General features: G+C 48.5%; 1 protein-coding gene across 2 annotated transcripts in view; it reads left to right on the top strand.

Annotated features, from left to right (window-relative positions):
- LOC139532298 (unconventional myosin-X-like) overlaps positions 1 to 21,920 on the top strand; it is a 62,899-nt gene that overhangs the window by 12,808 nt on the left and 28,171 nt on the right. For both annotated transcript variants that reach the window (XM_071329733.1, XM_071329732.1), the window contains exon 2: positions 7,961 to 8,059. In XM_071329733.1, the coding sequence (XP_071185834.1) occupies positions 7,961 to 8,059 (99 nt within the window). The remainder of the gene's footprint in view (positions 1 to 7,960; positions 8,060 to 21,920) is intronic.

Consider the following 21,920-nt stretch of genomic DNA (forward strand, 5'->3'; position numbering starts at 1 on the left):
GGAGTAACGTAATGTAAATGTCACCTTACTGAGAGATGAGGAGATGGCACACCTAACGGTCTATAAACGCTTGTTTGTGGTTATTTACTCATCCGTCAGTCGTTTACCAGTATGTCACGATGCCTCAACATTAGACACTGCATTAACAACATACTACATGACAATCTAAATATTACTATGGGATTAGAGTGCATACGGTTTTATATACATGGTTGAAGGAATATTCAGTGCCGCCCTGTCAACCTCTGGGCAGTGTGTAAGTCACAGGTAGCCAGGGGTGAAAGGTGAGAGGTCGGGTGGGATTGATTGAGGTTTAATGGAGAGTTATGGGGGGGGGGGGGGGGGGGTTGGTTGACAACCAGACACCCTGGGGGGGATTGTGTGTGTCTGTGTCTATATGGGTAGGTATGTGTTGAAAGTCTGGTGTCTGGTAAGAGGCAAGTGGTGGAAGGCAGGTAATTTATAAACCTCCTTTCTCCATCTCCCCCCCCCAATAACAAGTGATAAGTGATGGAGAATGAAGTAGGGATGAAGGGAGGGATAAAGCATGGCCTATAAGGGCACAAGGCAAGATCCAGATGCAGACACAGGAGGCAGATGGTTCGAGTCCAAGATGTTTATTAACAATCCAAAAGGGGTAGGCAAGAGAATGGTTGTGGACAGGCAAGAGAATGGTCGGGGACAGGCAAGAGAATGGTCGTGGACAGGCAAGAGAATGGTCGGGGACAGGCAAGAGAATGGTCGGGGACAGGCAAGAGAATGGTCGGGGACAGGCAAGAGAATGGTCGGGGACAGGCAAGAGAATGGTCGGGGACAGGCAAGAGAATGGTCGGGGACAGGCAAGAGAATGGTCGTGGACAGGCAAGAGAATGGTCGTGGACAGGCAAGAGAATGGTCGGGGACAGGCAAGAGAATGGTCGGGGACAGGCAAGAGAATGGTCGGGGACAGGCAAGAGAATGGTCGTGGACAGGCAAGAGAATGGTCGGGGACAGGCAAGAGAATGGTCGGGGACAGGCAAGAGAATGGTCGTGGACAGGCAAGAGAATGGTCGGGGACAGGCAAGAGAATGGTCGTGGACAGGCAAGAGAATGGTCGTGGACAGGCAAGAGAATGGTCGGGGACAGGCAAGAGAATGGTCGTGGACAGGCAAGAGAATGGTCGTGGACAGGCAAAAGGTCAAAACCAGTTCAGATATCCAGAGGTACAGAATGGCAGGCAGGCTCGAGGTCAGGGCAAGCAGAATGGTCAGGCAGGCGGGAATGGAGTCCAAAAAAGAGGGAAAGGTCAAAACCAGGAGGACTATTAGAAGAGAATAGAAAAGTAGGAGCACGGGGAAAAACACGCTGGTTGACTCGAACATACAAGACGAGCTGGCACAGAGAGACAGGAAACACAGGGATAAATACACCGGGAAAAATAAGCGACACCTGGAGGCGGTGGAGACAATCACAAGGACAGGTGAAACAGATCAGGGTGTGACATGGCCATTCCTCAGTGATTATGAGCACCATTGATAGAAAAAGAAAATAGGGTTCCCGAAAGGGTTCTTCTGCTGTCCCCATAGGAGAACCTTTTTGGGTTCTAGGTAGAACCCTTTTGAGTTCCATGTACTGTAGAACTCTCTGTGGAAAGGGTTCTACATGGAATCCAAAAGGGTTCTACCTGGAACCAAAATGTTTTTTCAAAGGGTTCTCTAATGGGGACAGCTGAATAACTCTTTAAGGTTCTAGATAGCACCTTTTCTGAATAAAGTGTATGAAAAAGATCATTCAAATACTGAGCTATAATGTATGCTCCTAAAAAATTGGCAAATTCTATTATTTAATACTAATAAAAATTTGCTGAGAAAGAGATTTTGTTTGACAAGCAATAAAAACGATTCTCCAAAAGGTAGGGGTCAAAATGATTGACACGACTGTTTTCAATACCCCACCTTGCGAGGATAACGTCACTGAGCCTCTTTCTCAAATGTTTTATGAGTTAGAGAACATTTTGGGAGGGATTTTAGACCATTCCTCCATACAGATTCCTTCCAGATCCTTAATGTCCTTCGTCTGCGCTTATGGACTGCCCTCTTCAATGGGTTTCAAGTCCTAAGACTAAGATGGCCATTGCAAAATGTTGATTTTGTGGCCAGTTAACCGTTTCTTTGTGGATTTTAATGTGTGCTTTGGGTTATTGTCTTGCTGGAAGATCCACTTGCCGCCAAGTTTCAGCCTCCTGGCAGAGGCAATCAGGTTTTTGACTAAAATGTTCCGGTACTGGGTAAAGTTCATGATGACGTTGACCTTAACAAGGGCCCCAGGACCAGTGGAAGCAAATTATCCCCATAACATCAAAGATCCACTACCATATTTTACAGTAGGTATGGGGTTCTGTTCTGCTTATGACTTCTCATTTAGACGCCAAACCCACCGCTGGTGTGCCTGGCCAAAGACCTCTAAGTTCATGTCATCAAATGTAAACACCTGGAGTTGGCTACATGAAATTGCCACTTTGATTGGAACCAGTGTTTTTGGTAAAATGACATGAAAATAGAGCTCTTTGGCCACGCACACCAGTGGTGGGTTTGGTGTCGAAATAAGAATGCAGGCTGTCAATCAAACCCCACTGTACATGTAATCAACAGTAACTGTACCTAGTGGTAAAATATATACCTATCGCCTATAGACCTCACAAAGTGTGTGTGTATTTGGCACTGGCCCTGGGTGTTCAACTCACAGTACAGGACACCCTTCACCCTGCAGCTCCACCCCGAGCTACCCAGCTGGGTGTGTTTTCTGCCTGGTTAACTCCACAGCCTTTGTCGGGAGTGTATGTAAGTGTGTGTGTTGTCATGCGGGAGTAGGAGGTTGCCGCGGGGTGTGGGCCATCTGTTGCAAAAACAATAAGTCTCTTCTCCTCCTCTTCCTCCTCTCTCCACCCCTCTTCCTCTCACTCTTCTTTCAGATGTGCACATCTGGGCTGCGTTCAGTATGTTTTTACGTTCTGGATCGTTCAATTGAACCGAAACGTTGCTGTACTGAACGACGAGTTGAAAATGGGGAGGGGTTGTGGAAATATATACAGTCATTGGTTGTGGTTTGGGAAACGCTGTCACCATGGCCACTGCCCTTAAAATACATTTCTTCAAGCCACACCTCGCCACACCTGTGAAACGGGAGCAAACGTACCTCAAAGTCTGTTCAAGTACCTACAAGAACGTTTTGGGGAAACGTGTCGTTCAGTACAAAGCATTCCGCAACGTAGCAAATGTTCAAGCGAACTGAACGCACCTCAGGTATCCTTGATTTTTTCAGGGTCCTCCTTCTCTCACCCCCTACCTACCCACCCCTTCTATACCTCTCCCTCACCCCTCCCTCACCCTCACCTCCTTTACATGTAATACAGTAGTCCCCCTTTAACTTCCCTCTACCCTTTCCTCTTCACCTCTTCACCTGCTTACCCCCTTTGTAATACAGTAGTCCCCCCGTGTCGGGGTAGTGTAGGGGTCAGGGGTTAGAGGTCACTGACTGGCTGAAAGCGAGCTTTGTGTTCGAGGGACAGAATAAATATGACACTTCCTCTTTCTCCACCTCTATCACCCTGTCTGTCTTTCTCCACCTCTATCACCCTGTCTCTCTTTCTCCACCTCTATCACCCTGTCTCTCTTTCTCAACCTCTATCACCCTGTCTCTCTTTCACCACCTCTATCACCCTGTCTCTCTTTCTCCACCTCTATCACCCTGTCTCTCTTTCACCACCTCTATCACCCTGTCTCTCTTTCACCACCTCTATCACCCTGTCTCTCTTTCACCACCTCTATCACCCTGTCTCTCTTTCTTTACCCCCCACTTCTCTCCTTCTCTCTCTCCCTACCTCTCTACTACAGAGGACACGTATCTCTCTCCTTCTCTCTCTCCCTACCTCTCTACTACAGAGGACACGTATCTCTCTCCTTCTCTCGCTCCCTACCTCTCTACTCCAGAGGACACGTATCTCTCTCCTTCTCTCTCTCCCTACCTCTCTACTACAGAGGACACGTATCTCTCTCCTTCTCTCTCTCCCTACCTCTCTACTCCAGAGGGCACGTATCTCTCTCCTTCTCTCTCTCCCTACCTCTCTACTACAGAGGACACGTATCTCTCTCCTTCTCTCTCACCCTACCTCTCTACTACAGAGGACACGTATCTCTCTCCTTCTCTCTCTCCCTACCTCTCTACTACAGAGGACACGTATCTCTCTCCTTCTCTCTCTCCCTACCTCTCTACTACAGAGGACACGTATCTCTCTCCTTCTCTCTCTCCCTACCTCTCTACTACAGGGGACACGTATCTCTCTCCTTCTCTCTCTCCCTACCTCTCTACTACAGGGGACACGTATCTCTCTCCTTCTCTCTCTCCCTACCTCTCTACTACAGAGGACACGTATCTCTCTCCTTCTCTCTCTCCCTACCTCTCTACTACAGAGGACACGTATCTCTCTCCTTCTCTCTCTCCCTACCTCTCTACTACAGGGGACACGTATCTCTCTCCTCTCTCTCCCTACCTCTCTACTACAGAGGACACGTATCTTTCTCCTTCTCTCTCTCCCTACCTCTCTACTACAGAGGACACGTATCTCTCTCCTTCTCTCTCTACCTACCTCTCTACTCCAGAGGACAAGTATCTCTCTCCTTCTCTTGCTCCCTACCTCTTTACTACAGAGGACACGTATCTATCTCCTTCTCTCTCTCCCTACCTCTCTACTACAGGGGACACGTATCTCTCTCCTTCTCTCTCTCCCTACCTCTCTACTACAGAGGACAAGTATCTCTCTCCTTCTCTCTCTCTCTACCTCTCTACTACAGGGGACACGTATCTCTCTCCTTCTCTCTCTCCCTACCTCTCTACTACAGAGGAAACGTATCTCTCTCCTTCTCTCTCTCCCTACCTCTCTACTACAGAGGACACGTATCTCTCTCCTTCTCTCTCTCCCTACCTCTCTACTACAGAGGACACGTATCTCTCTCCTTCTCTCTCTCCCTACCTCTCTACTACAGGGGACACGTATCTCTCTCCTTCTCTCTCTCCCTACCTCTCTACTACAGAGGACACGTACCTCTCTCCTTCTCTCTCTCCCTACCTCTCTACTACAGAGGACACGTATCTCTCTCCTTCTCTTGCTCCCTACCTCTCTACTCCAGAGGACAAGTATCTCTCTCCTTCTCTTGCTCCCTACCTCTCTACTCCAGAGGACACGTATCTATCTCCTTCTCTCTCTCCCTACCTCTCTACTACAGAGGACACGTATCTCTCCTTCTCTCTCTCCCTACCTCTCTACTACAGAGGACAAGTATCTCTCTCCTTCTCTCTTTCCCTACCTCTCTACTCCAGAGGACACGTATCTATCTCCTTCTCTCTCTCCCTACCTCTCTACTACAGAGGACACGTATCTCTCTCCTTCTCTCTCTCCCTACCTCTCTACTACAGAGGACACGTATCTCTCTCCTTCTCTCTCTCCCTACCTCTCTACTACAGAGGACACGTATCTCTCTCCTTCTCTCTCTCCCTACCTCTCTACTACAGAGGACACGTATCTCTCTCCTTCTCTCTCTCCCTACCTCTCTACTACAGAGGACACGTATCTCTCTCCTTCTCTCTCTCCCTACCTCTCTACTACAGAGGACACGTATCTCTCTCCTTCTCTCTCTCCCTACCTCTCTACTACAGGGGACACGTATCTCTCTCCTTCTCTCTCTCCCCACCTCTCTACTACAGAGGAAACGTATCTCTCTCCTTCTCTCTCTCCCTACCTCTCTACTACAGAGGACACGTATCTCTCTCCTTCTCTCTCTCCCTACCTCTCTACTACAGAGGACACGTATCTCTCTCCTTCTCTCTCTCCCTACCTCTCTACTACAGGGGACACGTATCTCTCTCCTTCTCTCTCTCCCTACCTCTCTACTACAGGGGACACGTATCTCTCTCCTTCTCTCTCTCCCTACCTCTCTACTACAGAGGACACGTATCTCTCTCCTTCTCTCTCTCCCTACCTCTCTACTACAGAGGACACGTATCTCTCTCCTTCTCTCTCTCCCTACCTCTCTACTACAGGGGACACGTATCTCTCTCCTTCTCTCTCTCCCTACCTCTCTACTACAGAGGACACGTATCTTTCTCCTTCTCTCTCTCCCTACCTCTCTACTACAGAGGACACGTATCTCTCTCCTTCTCTCTCTACCTACCTCTCTACTCCAGAGGACAAGTATCTCTCTCCTTCTCTTGCTCCCTACCTCTTTACTACAGAGGACACGTATCTCTCTCCTTCTCTCTCTACCTACCTCTCTACTCCAGAGGACAAGTATCTCTCTCCTTCTCTCTCTCCCTACCTCTCTACTACAGAGGACACGTATCTCTCTCCTTCTCTCTCTCCCTACCTCTCTACTCCAGAGGACACGTATCTATCTCCTTCTCTCTCTCCCTACCTCTCTACTACAGGGGACACGTATCTCTCTCCTTCTCTCTCTCCCTACCTCTCTACTACAGAGGACAAGTATCTCTCTCCTTCTCTCTCTCTCTACCTCTCTACTACAGGGGACACGTATCTCTCTCCTTCTCTCTCTCCCTACCTCTCTACTACAGAGGAAACGTATCTCTCTCCTTCTCTCTCTCCCTACCTCTCTACTACAGAGGACACGTATCTCTCTCCTTCTCTCTCTCCCTACCTCTCTACTACAGAGGACACGTATCTCTCTCCTTCTCTCTCTCCCTACCTCTCTACTACAGGGGACACGTATCTCTCTCCTTCTCTCTCTCCCTACCTCTCTACTACAGAGGACACGTATCTCTCTCCTTCTCTCTCTCCCTACCTCTCTACTACAGAGGACACGTATCTCTCTCCTTCTCTTGCTCCCTACCTCTCTACTCCAGAGGACAAGTATCTCTCTCCTTCTCTTGCTCCCTACCTCTCTACTCCAGAGGACACGTATCTATCTCCTTCTCTCTCTCCCTACCTCTCTACTACAGAGGACACGTATCTCTCCTTCTCTCTCTCCCTACCTCTCTACTACAGAGGACAAGTATCTCTCTCCTTCTCTCTTTCCCTACCTCTCTACTCCAGAGGACACGTATCTATCTCCTTCTCTCTCTCCCTACCTCTCTACTACAGAGGACACGTATCTCTCTCCTTCTCTCTCTCCCTACCTCTCTACTCCAGAGGACACGTATCTCTCTCCTTCTCTCTCTCCCTACCTCTCTACTACAGAGGACAAGTATCTCTCTCCTTCTCTCTCTCCCTACCTCTCTACTACAGAGGACAAGTATCTCTCTCCTTCTCTCTCTCTCTACCTCTCTACTACAGGGGACACGTATCTCTCTCCTTCTCTCTCTCCCTACCTCTCTACTACAGAGGACACGTATCTCTCTCCTTCTCTCTCTCCCTACCTCTCTACTACAGAGGACAAGTATCTCTCTCCTTCTCTTGCTCCCTACCTCTCTACTCCAGAGGACACGTATCTCTCTCCTTCTCTCTCTACCACGTACGTGTGTGTGTGTGTTGTCATGCAGAAGTAGGGGGTTGCCAAGGGGTGTGGGCCATCTGTTGCTAAAACAATTTGTCTCTCCTCCTCCTCCTCTCTTCACCCCTCTTTGCTGTGTTCTCTACAACCCTCTGTAGCTATGTGTGTTTGGCCACATCAAAGTGATGCGTTTTTTGTTGTTGTTGCATCATAATGCATCAAGGTACATTTTTTCTCTACTGAATGGGCTTTATCTTTAAATCTGACTGCTGACGTCCACAATATGTTTTAGATATGGTATTATCAGTGTAATAATGGACAAAGCATTGAGTGTATACGATTCATTTATCCTGGTGGGTGTTATAGTAACCGTGTGTGTGTGTGTGTGTGTGTGTGTGTGTGTGTGTGTGTGTGTGTGTGTGTGTGTGTGTGTGTGTGTGTGTGTGTGTGTGTGTGTGTGTGTGTGTGTGTGTGTGTTGCAGGGGGCCCGTGTGTGGGTCAAGGAGAAGGAGCAGCTGGTTCCTTCTACTGTCAGCTCCTGTGGAGACGGAACCCTGGTCCTCACTACCGACTATGGAGAGGTACCACACGCACACACACACACACACACACACACACACACACACACACACACACACACACACACACACACACACACACACACACACACACACACACACACACACACACACACACACACACACACACAGAGAGATACACACACAGAGATACACACATATATAAAGCTGTTGTCCTGCCCAGCTCACCACCACTGGCCAAAATCATGGAATTAAATGTTTGTTTTAATCTATTTAAGAATGTGTGGATAATTTCCCCCACCTACACACACAGCTCTGTGGATGTAATGGGTTTTGATGGTTGTTGTAGAGTGTGTTTGGCTCCAGTTGGCAGGGTTTACATTGAGCTAATAATAGTACTCTGGTTTTCCTTCCAGAATAAATACTTCTTTTTTCTATCCACCATTCTCTCTCTCTCTCTCTCTCTCTCTCTCTCTCTCTCTCTCTCTCTCTCTCTCTCTCTCTCTCTCTCTCTCTCTCTCTCTCTCTCTCTCTCTCTCTCTCTCTCTCTCTCTCCCTCTCTCTCTCCCTCTTTCTCTCTCCCCTCTCTCTCCTCTCTCCCTCTCTCTCTCCTCAAGCTCTCTCTCTCTCGCTCTCTCCCTCTCTCTCTCCTCTCTCTCTCTCTCTCAATACTCTCCTTTCTCTCTCCTCTCTCCCTCTCTCTCTCTCCTCTCTCCCTCTCTCTCTCCTCAATCTCCCTCTCGCTCTCCCTCTCTCCTCTCTCCCTCTCTCTCTCCTCTCTCTCTCTCTCTCTCCCTCCTTTCTCTCCTCTCTCTCCCTCTCCTCTCCTCTCCTCTCTCTCTCTCCTCTCTCCTCTCTCTCACCTATCTCTCCTCTCTCTCCCTCTCTCCTCTCTCTCTCTCCTCTCTCTCTCTCTAATGTTAACTCAGGTGAGGGTGAATTTTTGATAGGGAATCAGCAGGATCGGAAAGAGACAGGGGAGTCAATGGGAGGATAGGGCAGAGGGGTTAGGCAGGAGTAGGAGAGAGCAGAGGGGTTAGACAGGAGTAGGAGAGGGCAGAGGGGTTAGACAGGAGTAGGAGAGGGCAGAGGGGGAGGGAGAGGGCAGAGTGGGACAGGGGAGGGAGAGGGCAGAGGGGGACAGGGGGAGGAGAGGGTAGGCAAGGGGAGGATTACATTGTAACAGGATGTTATCGATGCAAACAGACATTGTCCCCTTTCTAATGCGAGACTTCTCCCTGTCTCTCTGGTCCTGGAAGATACAGACTCTGACCCAGTTCACCATGACTGGGCCTTGTTCTGCTGACTACTATTACTGACGTTTAGGGCTGGTTTCCCGGACACAGACGAAAGCATTTTAAATGGAGATTCTCCATTGAGTTTGATATTAGTCCAGGACTAGGATTCGTCTGTTTCTGGGAAAGTGCCCCTTAAGGTTAAGGGAGGTTAGAGGGCGTTATAGTTGTCTAGTAACACCGTAAAGAGACGACAGTTGGTGAAATTAACGCAGCTGAGTTACATTGTTGCCGTCGATCAACCGCGTTCTAAAATGTGTGTATTTGTGCCGGACTGTCTGATCCTAGATCTGTGTTGAAGCCAGCTAACTATGGGATGGGGACCGTCATTCTTGGTTACCATGGAAACGGAGAGTCACAGTGGAGGGATTCTCTGTATGTGTTCGTCTGTGATTGGCTGGCGGTGTCATCACATGGATGCGTGTACCACACACTGGACTGGCTTCCATCTCGGTGTCTGTGAGAACATCACACGGGATACACACACACACACACACACATACACACACACACACGGTATACTAGTAACTGTGAGTCACATTGATTTGTTAGTCATAACATAGGAAGATCAATGCACTCTAAAAGTGTGTGTGTGTGTTTTGGTGTGTGTGGGTGTGTACGTGTGCATGTGCGTGTGTGAGGGGTAGTGCTCAGCCGCTACAAAGAGTTAGACATATCTTCCACACACACAGGCTGTGTTAGAGCTGGGTTATACAGAGAGAAAGTAATGTGACCTGGATTTCAGTGGCTAGCGTGAGAACAGGATACGCTCCAGGGACCAGTCCACACACACACACACACACACACACACACACACACACACACACACACACACACACACACACACACACACACACACACACACACACACACACACACACACACACACACACACACACACATCTGGATAGACACCCACATGTACACATACACACCTGCACCTGTAGAGTCTTCTGTTGTTTCTCCCCATCTCTCTCTCTCCATCTCTCTCTTTCTCTCTCTCACATACACTCATATTATGCTCTCTTAATCCACATCACTCTGCAGTTCACAGTGCAGCGAGAGAGAGATGCAGTGTACACCTCTCTCTCCCTCTATATCTCTCTCTCCCTCTATATCTCTCTCTCCCTCTATATCTCTCTCTCCCTCTATATCTCTCTTTCCCTCTATATCTCTCTCTCCCTCTATATCTCTCTCTCCCTCTATATCTCTCTCTCCCTCTCTATCTCTACCTCTATATCTCTCTCTCTATATCTCTCTCTCACTCTCTCTTTATCTACCTCGCTATATCTCTCTCTCTCTTTCTCTACCTCTCTATATCTCTCTCTCTCTTTCTCTACCTCTATGTCTCCCTATATCTCTCCCTCTATAGCTCTCTCTCTCTCTCTTTCTCTACCTCTATATCTCTCTCTCGCTCTCTCTTTCTCTACCTCTATATCTCTCTCTCGCTCTCTCTTTCTCTACCTCTATATCTCTCTCTCGCTCTCTCTTTCTCTACCTCTATATCTCTATCTCGCTCTCTCTTTCTCTACCTCTATATCTCTCTCTCGCTCTCTCTTTCTCTACCTCTATATATCTCTCTCTTTCTCTCTATATATGTTTCTCCCTCCACCATTTACAACCAGAGACACAAATTACACTAAGTTAACCATGCTCCACTTCTCTCTCTCCCTCTCTCATTCTCTCTTCTTCACTTGCTCTGTCTTTCATTCTTGGCTCGTTCTCTCTCTCCTCTTTTTGTCTCTCTCATCATCCATTTTTAAACTATCCTAATGTAGAAAATGTGGGGGGTTCTGCTGTGTGTGTGTGGGTGGGTCGGTGGGTGGGTCGGTGGGTGTGTGGGTGGGTGGGTCGGTGGGTGTGTGTGTGTGTGGGTGGGTCGGTGGGTGGGTTTGTGTGTGTGTTATTCAACGATAAACTGAATCAGCACACACACTCAGCCCACTCTAAAACACACCAGAGGGCAAAAGAACAGAAGGAGACATTTTATTTTAAAAAATTGTTACTCCTCTACAGTACTTCTACAGGCTCTTACTCAACAGTCTGAACACACACACCAACACACATGCTTGCACGCACGCACTCACACACACGCACGCACTCACACACACCCACACACACACACACACAAACAAACACACACACTGACCATTCACACAGGGAGCGGGGCTCGAGATTCAATCTGAAAGAGAGAAGGAGTGGGGGAAGGGGAAAGGAGAGTGGGATGAGGATGAGAGGGAGGAGAGGGAGCAGGGCCAGGCGAAGGAAAGAAATGAATGTAGAAGGAAATAGGGGAGGCAGAGAGAGGAAGAGATGAAAAGAAAGGAGAGATAGAAAGAAAAGGGAGAGGGATAAAGAGAGGGTAGAGAAGGAAATGGACCCAGAGACTAAGAACTGAGGAAGATAGGTGAGTGTATATGCAGAGGAACAGAGAGAGAGAGGGAGAAGAGAGAGGGGGAGAGAGGGAGAGAGTGGGGGGGAGAGTGAGGGGGGAAAGCGAGGGAGAAGAGAGAGAGAATGAGTAGAGAAAGAAGGGGGAGAGAGAAGGAGAAGAGAGAGGGAGAAGAGACAGAGAGAGGGAAAAGGAGAGAGAGAGGAGAAATAGAAGGAGAAGTGAAAGAAGGGGGAGAGAGAGAAGGAGAAGAGCGAGAAGGAGAAAGGGGAGAGAGAGGGAGAAGAGAGAGAAGGGGAGAGAGAAGGAGAAGAGAGAGAAGGGGGATCGGGAGAAAGGGGAAAGAGCGAAGGAGAAGTTAGAGAAGGAGAAGAGAGAGAAGGGGGATCGAGAGAAGGAGAAGAGAGAGAGGGGGGAGAGTGGATTTATAGAAGAATATAGTGAGAGAGAAGAGGGAAGAGATTTAGCCAAAGCTAATGGACTCTAGTATAATCTGTGAAAGCGGCCCTCTCGTGTGTGTGTGTGTGTGTGTGTGTGTGTGTGTGTGTGTGTGTGTGTGTGTGTGTGTGTGTGTGTGTGTGTGTGTGTGTGTGTGTGTGTGTGTGTGTGTGTGTGTGTGTGTGTGTGTGTGTGTGTGCGTGCGTTACCCCCTCACGCACCCACACACACACATACACACATTTAGAGTGCATTGATCTTCCTGCGTAATGACCAACAAATCAATGTGACACACAATTACTAGTATAGCGTGTGTGTGTGTGTGTGTGTGTGTGTGTGTGTGTGTGTGTGTGTGTGTGTGTGTGTGTGTGTGTGTGTGTGTGTGTGTGTGTGTGTGTGTGTGTGTGTGTGTGTGTGTGTGTGTGTGTGTGTCTTTACTCCCTCTCTCTATGTTATCCAGTGTGATGTTCTCACAGACACAGAGATGGAAGCCAATCCAGTTATCTGATGGAATTAGTCACTTTACTACTTTACTTTACCCAGTAAGACCATATAATCCTATATTAGAGCGTGAGAGAGACAGAGAGGGGAGAGACAGACAGACAGAGAGGGGAGAGACAGACAGACAGAGAGGGCAGAGACAGACAGACAGAGAGGGGAGAGACAGACAGACAGAGAGGGGAGAGACAGACAGAGAGAGAGGGGAGAGACAGAGAGGGGAGAGACAGACAGACAGAGAGGGGAGAGACAGACAGACAGAGAGTGGATAGACAGACAGACAGAGAGGGGAGAGACAGAGAGGGGAGAGACAGACAGACAGAGAGGGGAGAGACAGAGAGGGGAGAGACAGACAGACAGAGAGGGGAGAGACATTGAGGGGAGAGACAGACAGACAGAGAGGGGAGAGACAGACAGACAGAGGGGAGAGATGGAGAGAAAGAGAGAGAGAGAGAGAGAGAAAGAGAGAGACAGACAGACAAGAGAGGGGAGAGACAGAGAGAAAGAGAGAGACAGACAGACAGAGAGGGGAGAGACAGAGAGAAAGAGAGAGACAGACAGACAGAGAGGGGAGAGACAGAGAGAGACAGACAGACAAAGAGGGGAGAGACAGACAGACAGAGGGGAGAGACAGAGAGATTCAAATGTAAAAGGTTTGATGATGTGGTATTACATTACTACATCCCTGACACGATACACAATGTGTGTGTGTACGAGGTGTGTGTGTTATCTCCATATGTATGCAGCTGTGTGAGCCATGAATAACATGCGTGTGAACCCATAACACAACACATGGACAGGCATTTCTCTCCAATGCACACACACACACACACACACACACACACACACACACACACACACACACACACACACACACACACACACACACACACACACACACACACACACACACACACACACACACACACACACACACACACACACACACACACACACACACACAGAGGCATTCCTCTCCCATGCTGGGAAGGGGAGGAGAACGAGAGGGGTAGAGACTTGGAGATTGAAAGATTGTAGGGATAAAGACAGGAAAATAAGATGAGAGAGATGAGGGGAGGACAGAGAGATATGGAGAGAGATGAGGGGAGGACAGAGAGATATGGAGAGAGATGTGCGGAGGACAGAGAGATATGGAGAGAGATGAGGGGGGGCCAGAGAGATATGGAGAGAGATGTGGGGAGGACAGAGAGATATGGAGAGAGATGAGGGGAGGACAGAGAGATATGGAGAGAGATAAGGGGAGGACAGAGAGATATGGAGAGAGATGTGCGGAGGACAGAGAGATATGGAGAGAGATGAGGGGGGGCCAGAGAGATATGGAGAGAGATGTGGGGAGGACAGAGAGATATGGAGAGAGATGTGCAGAGGACAGAGAGATATGGAGAGAGATGGGGGGGGCAGAGAGATATGGAGAGAGATGTGCGGAGGACAGAGAGATATGGAGAGAGATGAGGGGGGGCCAGAGAGATATGGAGAGAGATGTGGGGAGGACAGAGAGATATGGAGAGAGATGTGCATAGGACAGAGAGATACAGTGGGGAGAACAAGTATTTGATACACTGCCGATTTTGCAGGTTTTCCTACTTACAAAGCATGTAGAGGTCTGTAATTTTTATCATAGGTACACTTCAACTATGAGAGACGGAATCTAAAACAAAAATCCAGAAAATCACATTGTATGATTTTTAAGTAATTAATTTGCATTTTATTGCATGACATAAGTATTTGATACATCAGAAAAGCAGAACTTAATATTTGGTAGAGAAACCTTTGTTTGCAATTACAGAGATCATACGTTTCCTGTAGTTCTTGACTAGGTTTGCACACACTGCAGCAGGGATTTTGGCCCACTCCTCCCTACAGATCTTCTCCAGATCCTTCAGGTTTCGGGGCTGTCGCTGGGCAATACGGACTTTCAGCTCCCTCCAAAGATTTTCTATTGGGTTCAGGTCTGGAGACTGGCTAAGCACCTTGAGATGCTTCTTACGGAGCCACTCCTTAGTTGCCATGGCTGTGTGTTTCGTGTCGTTGTCATGCTGGAAGACCCAGCCACGACCCATCTTCAATGCTCTTACTGAGGGAAGGAGGTTGTTGGCCAAGATCTCGCGATACATGGCCCCATCCATCCTCCCCTCAATACGGTGCAGTCGTCCTGTCCCCTTTGCAGAAAAGCATCCCCAAAGAATGATGTTTCCACCTCCATGCTTCACGGTTGGGATGGTGTTCTTGGGGTTGTACTCATACTTCTTCTTCCTCCAAACACGGCGAGTGGAGTTAGACCAAAAAGCTCTATTTTTGTCTCATCAGACCACATGACCTTCTCCCATTCCTCCTCTGGATCATCCAGATGGTCATTGGCAAACTTCAGACAGGCCTGGACATGCACTGGCTTAAGCAGGGGGACCTTGCGTGCGCTGCAGGATTTTAATCCATGACGGCGTAGTGTGTTACTAATGGTTTTCTTTGAGACTGTGGTCCCAGCTCTCTTCAGGTCATTGACCAGGTCCTGCCGTGTAGTTCTGGGCTGATCCCTCACCTTCCTCATGATCATTGATGCCCCACGAGGTGAAATCTTGCATGGAGCCCCAGACCGAGGGTGATTGATCGTCATCTTGAACTTCTTCCATTTTCTAATAATTGCGCCAACAGTTGTTTCCTTCTCACCAAGCTGCTTGCCTATTGTCCTGTAGCCCATCCCAGTCTTGTGCAGGTCTACAATTGTATCCCTGATGTCCTTACACAGCTCTCTGGTCTTGGCCATTGTGGAGAGGTTGGAATCTGTTTGATTGAGTGTGTGGACAGTTGTCTTTTATACAGGTAACGAGTTCAAACAGGTGCAGTTAATACAGGTAATGAGTGGAGAACAGGAGGGCTTCTTAAAGAAAAACTAACAGGTCTGTGAGAGCCGGAATTCTTACTGGTTGGTAGGTGATCAAATACTTATGTCATGCAATAAAATGCAAATTAATTATTTAAAAATCATACAATGTGATTTTCTGGATTTTTGTTTTAGATTTCGTCTCTCACAGTTGAAGTGTACCTATGATAAAAATTACAGACCTCTACATGCTTTGTAAGTAGGAAAACCTGCAAAATCAGCAGTGTATCAAATACTTGTTCTCCCCACTGTATGGAGAGAGATGGGGGGGCAGAGAGATATGGAGAGAGATGTGCGGAGGACAGAGATATACGGAGAGAGATGTGGGAAGGACAGAGAGATATGGATAGAGATGAGGGGGGGGGGAAGAGAGATATGGAGAGAGATGAGGGGGGGCAGAGAGATACAGTGGGGAGAACAAGTATTTGATACACTGTCAATTTTGCAGGTTTTCCTACTTACAAAGCATGTAGAGGTCTGTACTTTTTATCATAGGTACACTTCAACTGTGAGAGATGGAATCTAAAACAAAAATCCAGAAAATCACATTGTATGATTTTTAAGTAATTAATTTGCATTTTATTGCATGACATAAGTATTTGATCACCTACCAACCAGTAAGAATTCCGGCTCTCACAGACCTGTTAGTTTTTCTTTGAGAAGCCCTCCTGTTCTCCACTCATTACCTGTATTAACTCCACCTGTTTGAACTCGTTACCTGTATAAAAGACACCTGTCCACACACTCAATCAAACAGACTCCAACCTCTCCACAATGGCCAAGACCAGAGAGCTGTGTAAGGACATCAGGGATAAAATTGTAGACCTGCACAAGGCTGGGATGGGCTACAGGACAATAGAAAAACAGCTTGGTGAGAAGGCAACAACTGTTGGCGCAATTATTAGAAAATGGAAGACGTTCAAGATGACGGTCAATCACCCTCGGTCTGGGGCTCCATGCAAGATCTCACCTCGTGGGGCATCAATGATCATGAAGAAGGTGAGGGATCAGCCCAGAACTACACGGCAGGACCTGGTCAATGACCTGAAGAGAGCTGGGACCACAATCTCAAAGAAAACCATTAGTAACACACCACGCCGTCATGGATTAAAATCCTGCAGTGCACGCAAGGTCCCCCTGCTCAAGCCAGTGCATGTCCAGGCCCGTCTGAAGTTTGCCAATGACCATCTGGATGATCCAGAGGAGGAATGGGAGAAGGTCATGTGGTCTGATGAGACAAAAATAGAGCTTTTTGGTCTAAACTCCATTCGCCGTGTTTGGAGGAAGAAGAAGGATGAGTACAACCCCAAGAACACCATCCCAACCGTGAAGCATGGAGGTGGAAACATCATTCTTTGGGGATGCTTTTCTGCAAAGGGGACAGGACGACTGCACTGTATTGAGGGAAGGATGGATTTGGCCATGTATCGCGAGATCTTGGCCAACAACCTCCTTCCCTCAGTAAGAGCATTGAAGATGGGTCGTGGCTGGGTCTTCCAGCATGACAACGACCCGAAACACACAGCCAGGGCAACTAAGGAGTGGCTCCGTAAGAAGCATTTCAAGGTCCTGGAGTGGCCTAGACAGTCTCCAGACCTGAACCCAATAGAAAATCTTTGGAGGGAGCTGAAAGTCCGTATTGCCCAGCGACAGCCCCGAAACCTGAAGGATCTGGAGAAGGTCTGTATGGAGGAGTGGGCCAAAATCCCTGCTGCAGTGTGTGCAAACCTGGTCAAGAACTACAGGAAACGTATGAACTCTGTAATTGCAAACAAAGGTTTCTGTACCAAATATTAAGTTCTGCTTTTCTGATGTATCAAATACTTATGTCATGCAATAAAATGCAAATTAAATACTTAAAAATTATACAATGTGATTTTCTGGATTTTTGTTTTAGATTCTGTCTCTCACAGTTGAAGTGTACCTATGATAAAAATGACAGACCTCTACATGCTTTGTAAGTAGGAAAACCTGCAAAATCGGCGGTGTATCAAATACTTGTTCTCCCCACTGTATGGAGAGAGATGAGGGGGGCCAGAGATATATGGAGAGAGATGTGGGGAGGACAGAGAGATATGGAGAGAGATGTGGGAAGGACAGAGAGATATGGATAGAGATGTGGGAAGGACAGAGAGATATGGATAGAGATGTGGGGAGGACAGAGATATGGAGAGAGATGAGGGGGGCCAGAGAGATGTGGGGAGGACAGAGAGATATGGAGAGAGATGTGGGAAGGACAGAGAGATATGGATAGAGATGTGGGGAGGACAGAGAGATATGGAGAGAGATGTGGGGAGGACAGAGAGATATGGAGAGAGATGTGGGGAGGACAGAGAGATATGGATAGAGATGTGGGAAGGACAGAGAGATATGGATAGAGATGTGGGGAGGACAGAGAGATATGGAGAGAGATGAGGGGAGGACAGAGAGATATGGATAGAGATGTGGGGAGGACAGAGAGATATGGAGAGAGATGTGGGGAGGACAGAGATATATGGAGAGAGATGTGGGAAGGACAGAGATATATGGAGAGAGATGTGGGGATCATAGAGAGATGTGGAGAGAGATGTGGGGGGGACAGAGAGATATGGAGAGAGATGTGGGGAGGACAGAGAGATATGGGGAGAGCTGTGGGGAGGACAGAGAGATATGGAGAGAGATGAGGGGAGGACAGAGAGATATGGAGAGAGATGAGGGGAGGACAGAGAGATATGGAAAGAGATGTGCGGAGGACAGAGAGATATGGAGAGAGATGAGGGGGGGCCAGAGAGATATGGAGAGAGATGTGGGGAGGACAGAGAGATATGGAGAGAGATGTGCGGAGGACAGAGAGATATGGAGAGAGATGGGGGGCAGAGAGATATGGAGAGAGATGTGCGGAGGACAGAGATATATGGAGAGAGATGTGGGAAGGACAGAGAGATATGGATAGAGATGGGGGGGGGCAGAGAGATATGGAGAGAGATGAGGGGGGCCAGAGATATATGGAGAGAGATGAGGGCAGGACAGAGAGATATGGAGAGAGCTGTGGGGAGGACGAAGAGATATGGAGAGAGATGTGGGGAGGACAGAGAAATATGGAGAGAGATGAGGGGGGGGCAGAGAGATATGAGGAGGACAGAGATATATGGAGAGAGATGAGGGGGGGCCAGAGATATATGGAGAGAGCTGTGGGGAGGACAGAGAGATATGGATAGAGATGTGGGAAGGACAGAGAGATATGGAGAGAGATGTGGGGAGGACAGAGAGATATGGAGAGAGATGAGGGGAGGACAGAGAGATATGGATAGAGATGTGGGGAGGACAGAGAGATATGGAGAGAGATGTGGGGAGGACAGAGATATATGGAGAGAGATGTGGGAAGGACAGAGAGATATGGAGAGAGATGTGGGGAGGACAGAGAGAGATGGAGAGAGATGTGCATAGGACAGAGAGATATGGAGAGAGATGGGGGGGCAGAGAGATATGGAGAGAGATGTGCGGAGGACAGAGATATACGGAGAGAGATGTGGGAAGGACAGAGAGATATGGATAGAGATGAGGGGGGGGAAGAGAGATATGGAGAGAGATGAGGGGGGGCAGAGAGATATGGAGAGAGATGAGGGGGGCCAGAGATATATGGAGAGAGATTTGGGGAGGACAGAGAGATATGGAGAGAGATGTGGGAAGGACAGAGAGATATGGATAGAGATGTGGGGAGGACAGAGAGATATGGAGAGAGATGTGGGGAGGACAGAGAGATATGGAGAGAGATGTGGGGAGGACAGAGAGATATGGAGAGAGATGTGTGGAGGACAGAGATATATGGAGAGAGATGTGGGAAGGACAGAGAGATATGGATAGAGATGTGGGGAGGACAGAGAGATATGGAGAGAGATGAGGGGAGGACAGAGAGATATGGATAGAGATGTGGGGAGGACAGAGAGATATGGAGAGAGATGTGGGGAGGACAGAGATATATGGAGAGAGATGTGGGAAGGACAGAGATATATGGAGAGAGATGTGGGGATCATAGAGAGATGTGGAGAGAGATGTGGGGGGGACAGAGAGATATGGAGAGAGATGTGGGGAGGACAGAGAGATATGGGGAGAGCTGTGGGGAGGACAGAGAGATATGGAGAGAGATGAGGGGAGGACAGAGAGATATGGAGAGAGATGAGGGGAGGACAGAGAGATATGGAAAGAGATGTGCGGAGGACAGAGAGATATGGAGAGAGATGAGGGGGGGCCAGAGAGATATGGAGAGAGATGTGGGGAGGACAGAGAGATATGGAGAGAGATGTGCGGAGGACAGAGAGATATGGAGAGAGATGGGGGGCAGAGAGATATGGAGAGAGATGTGCGGAGGACAGAGATATATGGAGAGAGATGTGGGAAGGACAGAGAGATATGGATAGAGATGGGGGGGGGCAGAGAGATATGGAGAGAGATGAGGGGGGCCAGAGATATATGGAGAGAGATGAGGGCAGGACAGAGAGATATGGAGAGAGCTGTGGGGAGGACGAAGAGATATGGAGAGAGATGTGGGGAGGACAGAGAAATATGGAGAGAGATGAGGGGGGGGCAGAGAGATATGAGGAGAGATGTGCGGAGGACAGAGATATATGGAGAGAGATGAGGGGGGGCCAGAGATATATGGAGAGAGCTGTGGGGAGGACAGAGAGATATGGATAGAGATGTGGGAAGGACAGAGAGATATGGAGAGAGATGTGGGGAGGACAGAGAGATATGGAGAGAGATGAGGGGAGGACAGAGAGATATGGATAGAGATGTGGGGAGGACAGAGAGATATGGAGAGAGATGTGGGGAGGACAGAGATATATGGAGAGAGATGTGGGAAGGACAGAGATATATGGAGAGAGATGTGGGGATCATAGAGAGATGTGGAGAGAGATGTGGGGAGGACAGAGAGATATGGAGAGAGCTGTGGGGAGGACAGAGAGATATGGAGAGAGTGAGGGGAGGACAGAGATATATGGAGAGAAATGAGGGGGGGCCAGAGAGATATGGAGAGAGATGTGGGGAGGACAGAGAGATATGGAGAGAGATGAGGGGGGGCCAGAGAGATATGGAGAGAGATGTGGGGAGGACAGAGAGATATGGAGAGAGATGTGCGGAGGACAGAGAGATATGGAGAGAGATTGGGGGGGCAGAGAGATATAGATAGAGATGTGCGGAGGACAGCGATATATGGAGAGAGATGGGGGGGACAGAGAGATATGGAGAGAGATGTGCGGAGGACAGAGAGATATGGAGAGAGATGTGCGGAGGACAGAGATATATGGAGAGAGATGGGGGGGCAGAGAGATATGGAGAGAGATGTGCGGAGGACAGAGATATATGGAGAGAGATGTGGGAAGGACAGAGAGATATGGATAGAGATGAGGGGGGGGCAGAGAGATATGGAGAGAGATGAGGGGGGGCAGAGAGATATGGAGAGAAATGAGGGGGGCCAGAGATATATGGAGAGAGATGTGGGGAGGACAGAGAGATATGGAGAGAGATGAGGGCAGGACAGAGAGATATGGAGAGAGCTGTGGGGAGGACGAAGAGATATGGAGAGAGATGTGGGGAGGACAGAGAGATATGGAGAGAGATGAGGGGGGGCAGAGAGATATGGAGAGAGATGTGCGGAGGACAGAGATATATGGAGCGAGATGAGGGGGGGCCAGAGATATATGGAGAGAGCTGTGGGGAGGACAGAGAGATATGGATAGAGATGTGGGAAGGACAGAGAGATATGGATAGAGATGAGGGGGGGGCAGAGAGATATGGAGAGAGATGTGCGGAGGACAGAGATATATGGAGAGAGATGTGGGGAGGACAGAGAGATATGGAGAGAGATGTGGGGAGGACAGAGAGATATGGAGAGAGATGTGGGGAGGACAGAGAGATATGGAGAGAGATGTGGGGAGGACAGAGAGATATGGAGAGAGATGTGGGGAGGACAGATCTATATGGAGAGAGATGTGGGAAGGACAGAGAGATATGGAGAGAGATGTGGGGAGGACAGAGAGATATGGAGAGAGATGTGGGGAGGACAGAAGGGTATGGAGTGTGTGTGTCTCTGTGTGTATGTGACTGTGCTGTTCTCTATGGCTTGTATAAAGAGTGTGAATAGATAAATAGATATGGGACATGGGAAGTCACAGCCGTACACTTAACGTAAGTGCCATGTGTCAGGACCTCCACTGAGGAACTAATTACGTGTGTGTGTGTGTGTGTGTGTGTGTGTGTGTGTGTGTGTGTGTGTGTGTGTGTGTGTGTGTGTGTGTGTGTGTGTGTGTGTGTGTGTGTGTGTGTGTGTGTGTGTGTGTGCGTGTGTGTGGGGGTGGGGGTGTGTGCGTGTGTAACTTTGTGTCTACAGATGTTGGATCTTAA

Source organism: Salvelinus alpinus, chromosome 10 (genome assembly GCF_045679555.1).
Source record: "Salvelinus alpinus chromosome 10, SLU_Salpinus.1, whole genome shotgun sequence".
In the NCBI taxonomy this organism is placed as follows: domain Eukaryota; kingdom Metazoa; phylum Chordata; class Actinopteri; order Salmoniformes; family Salmonidae; genus Salvelinus; species Salvelinus alpinus.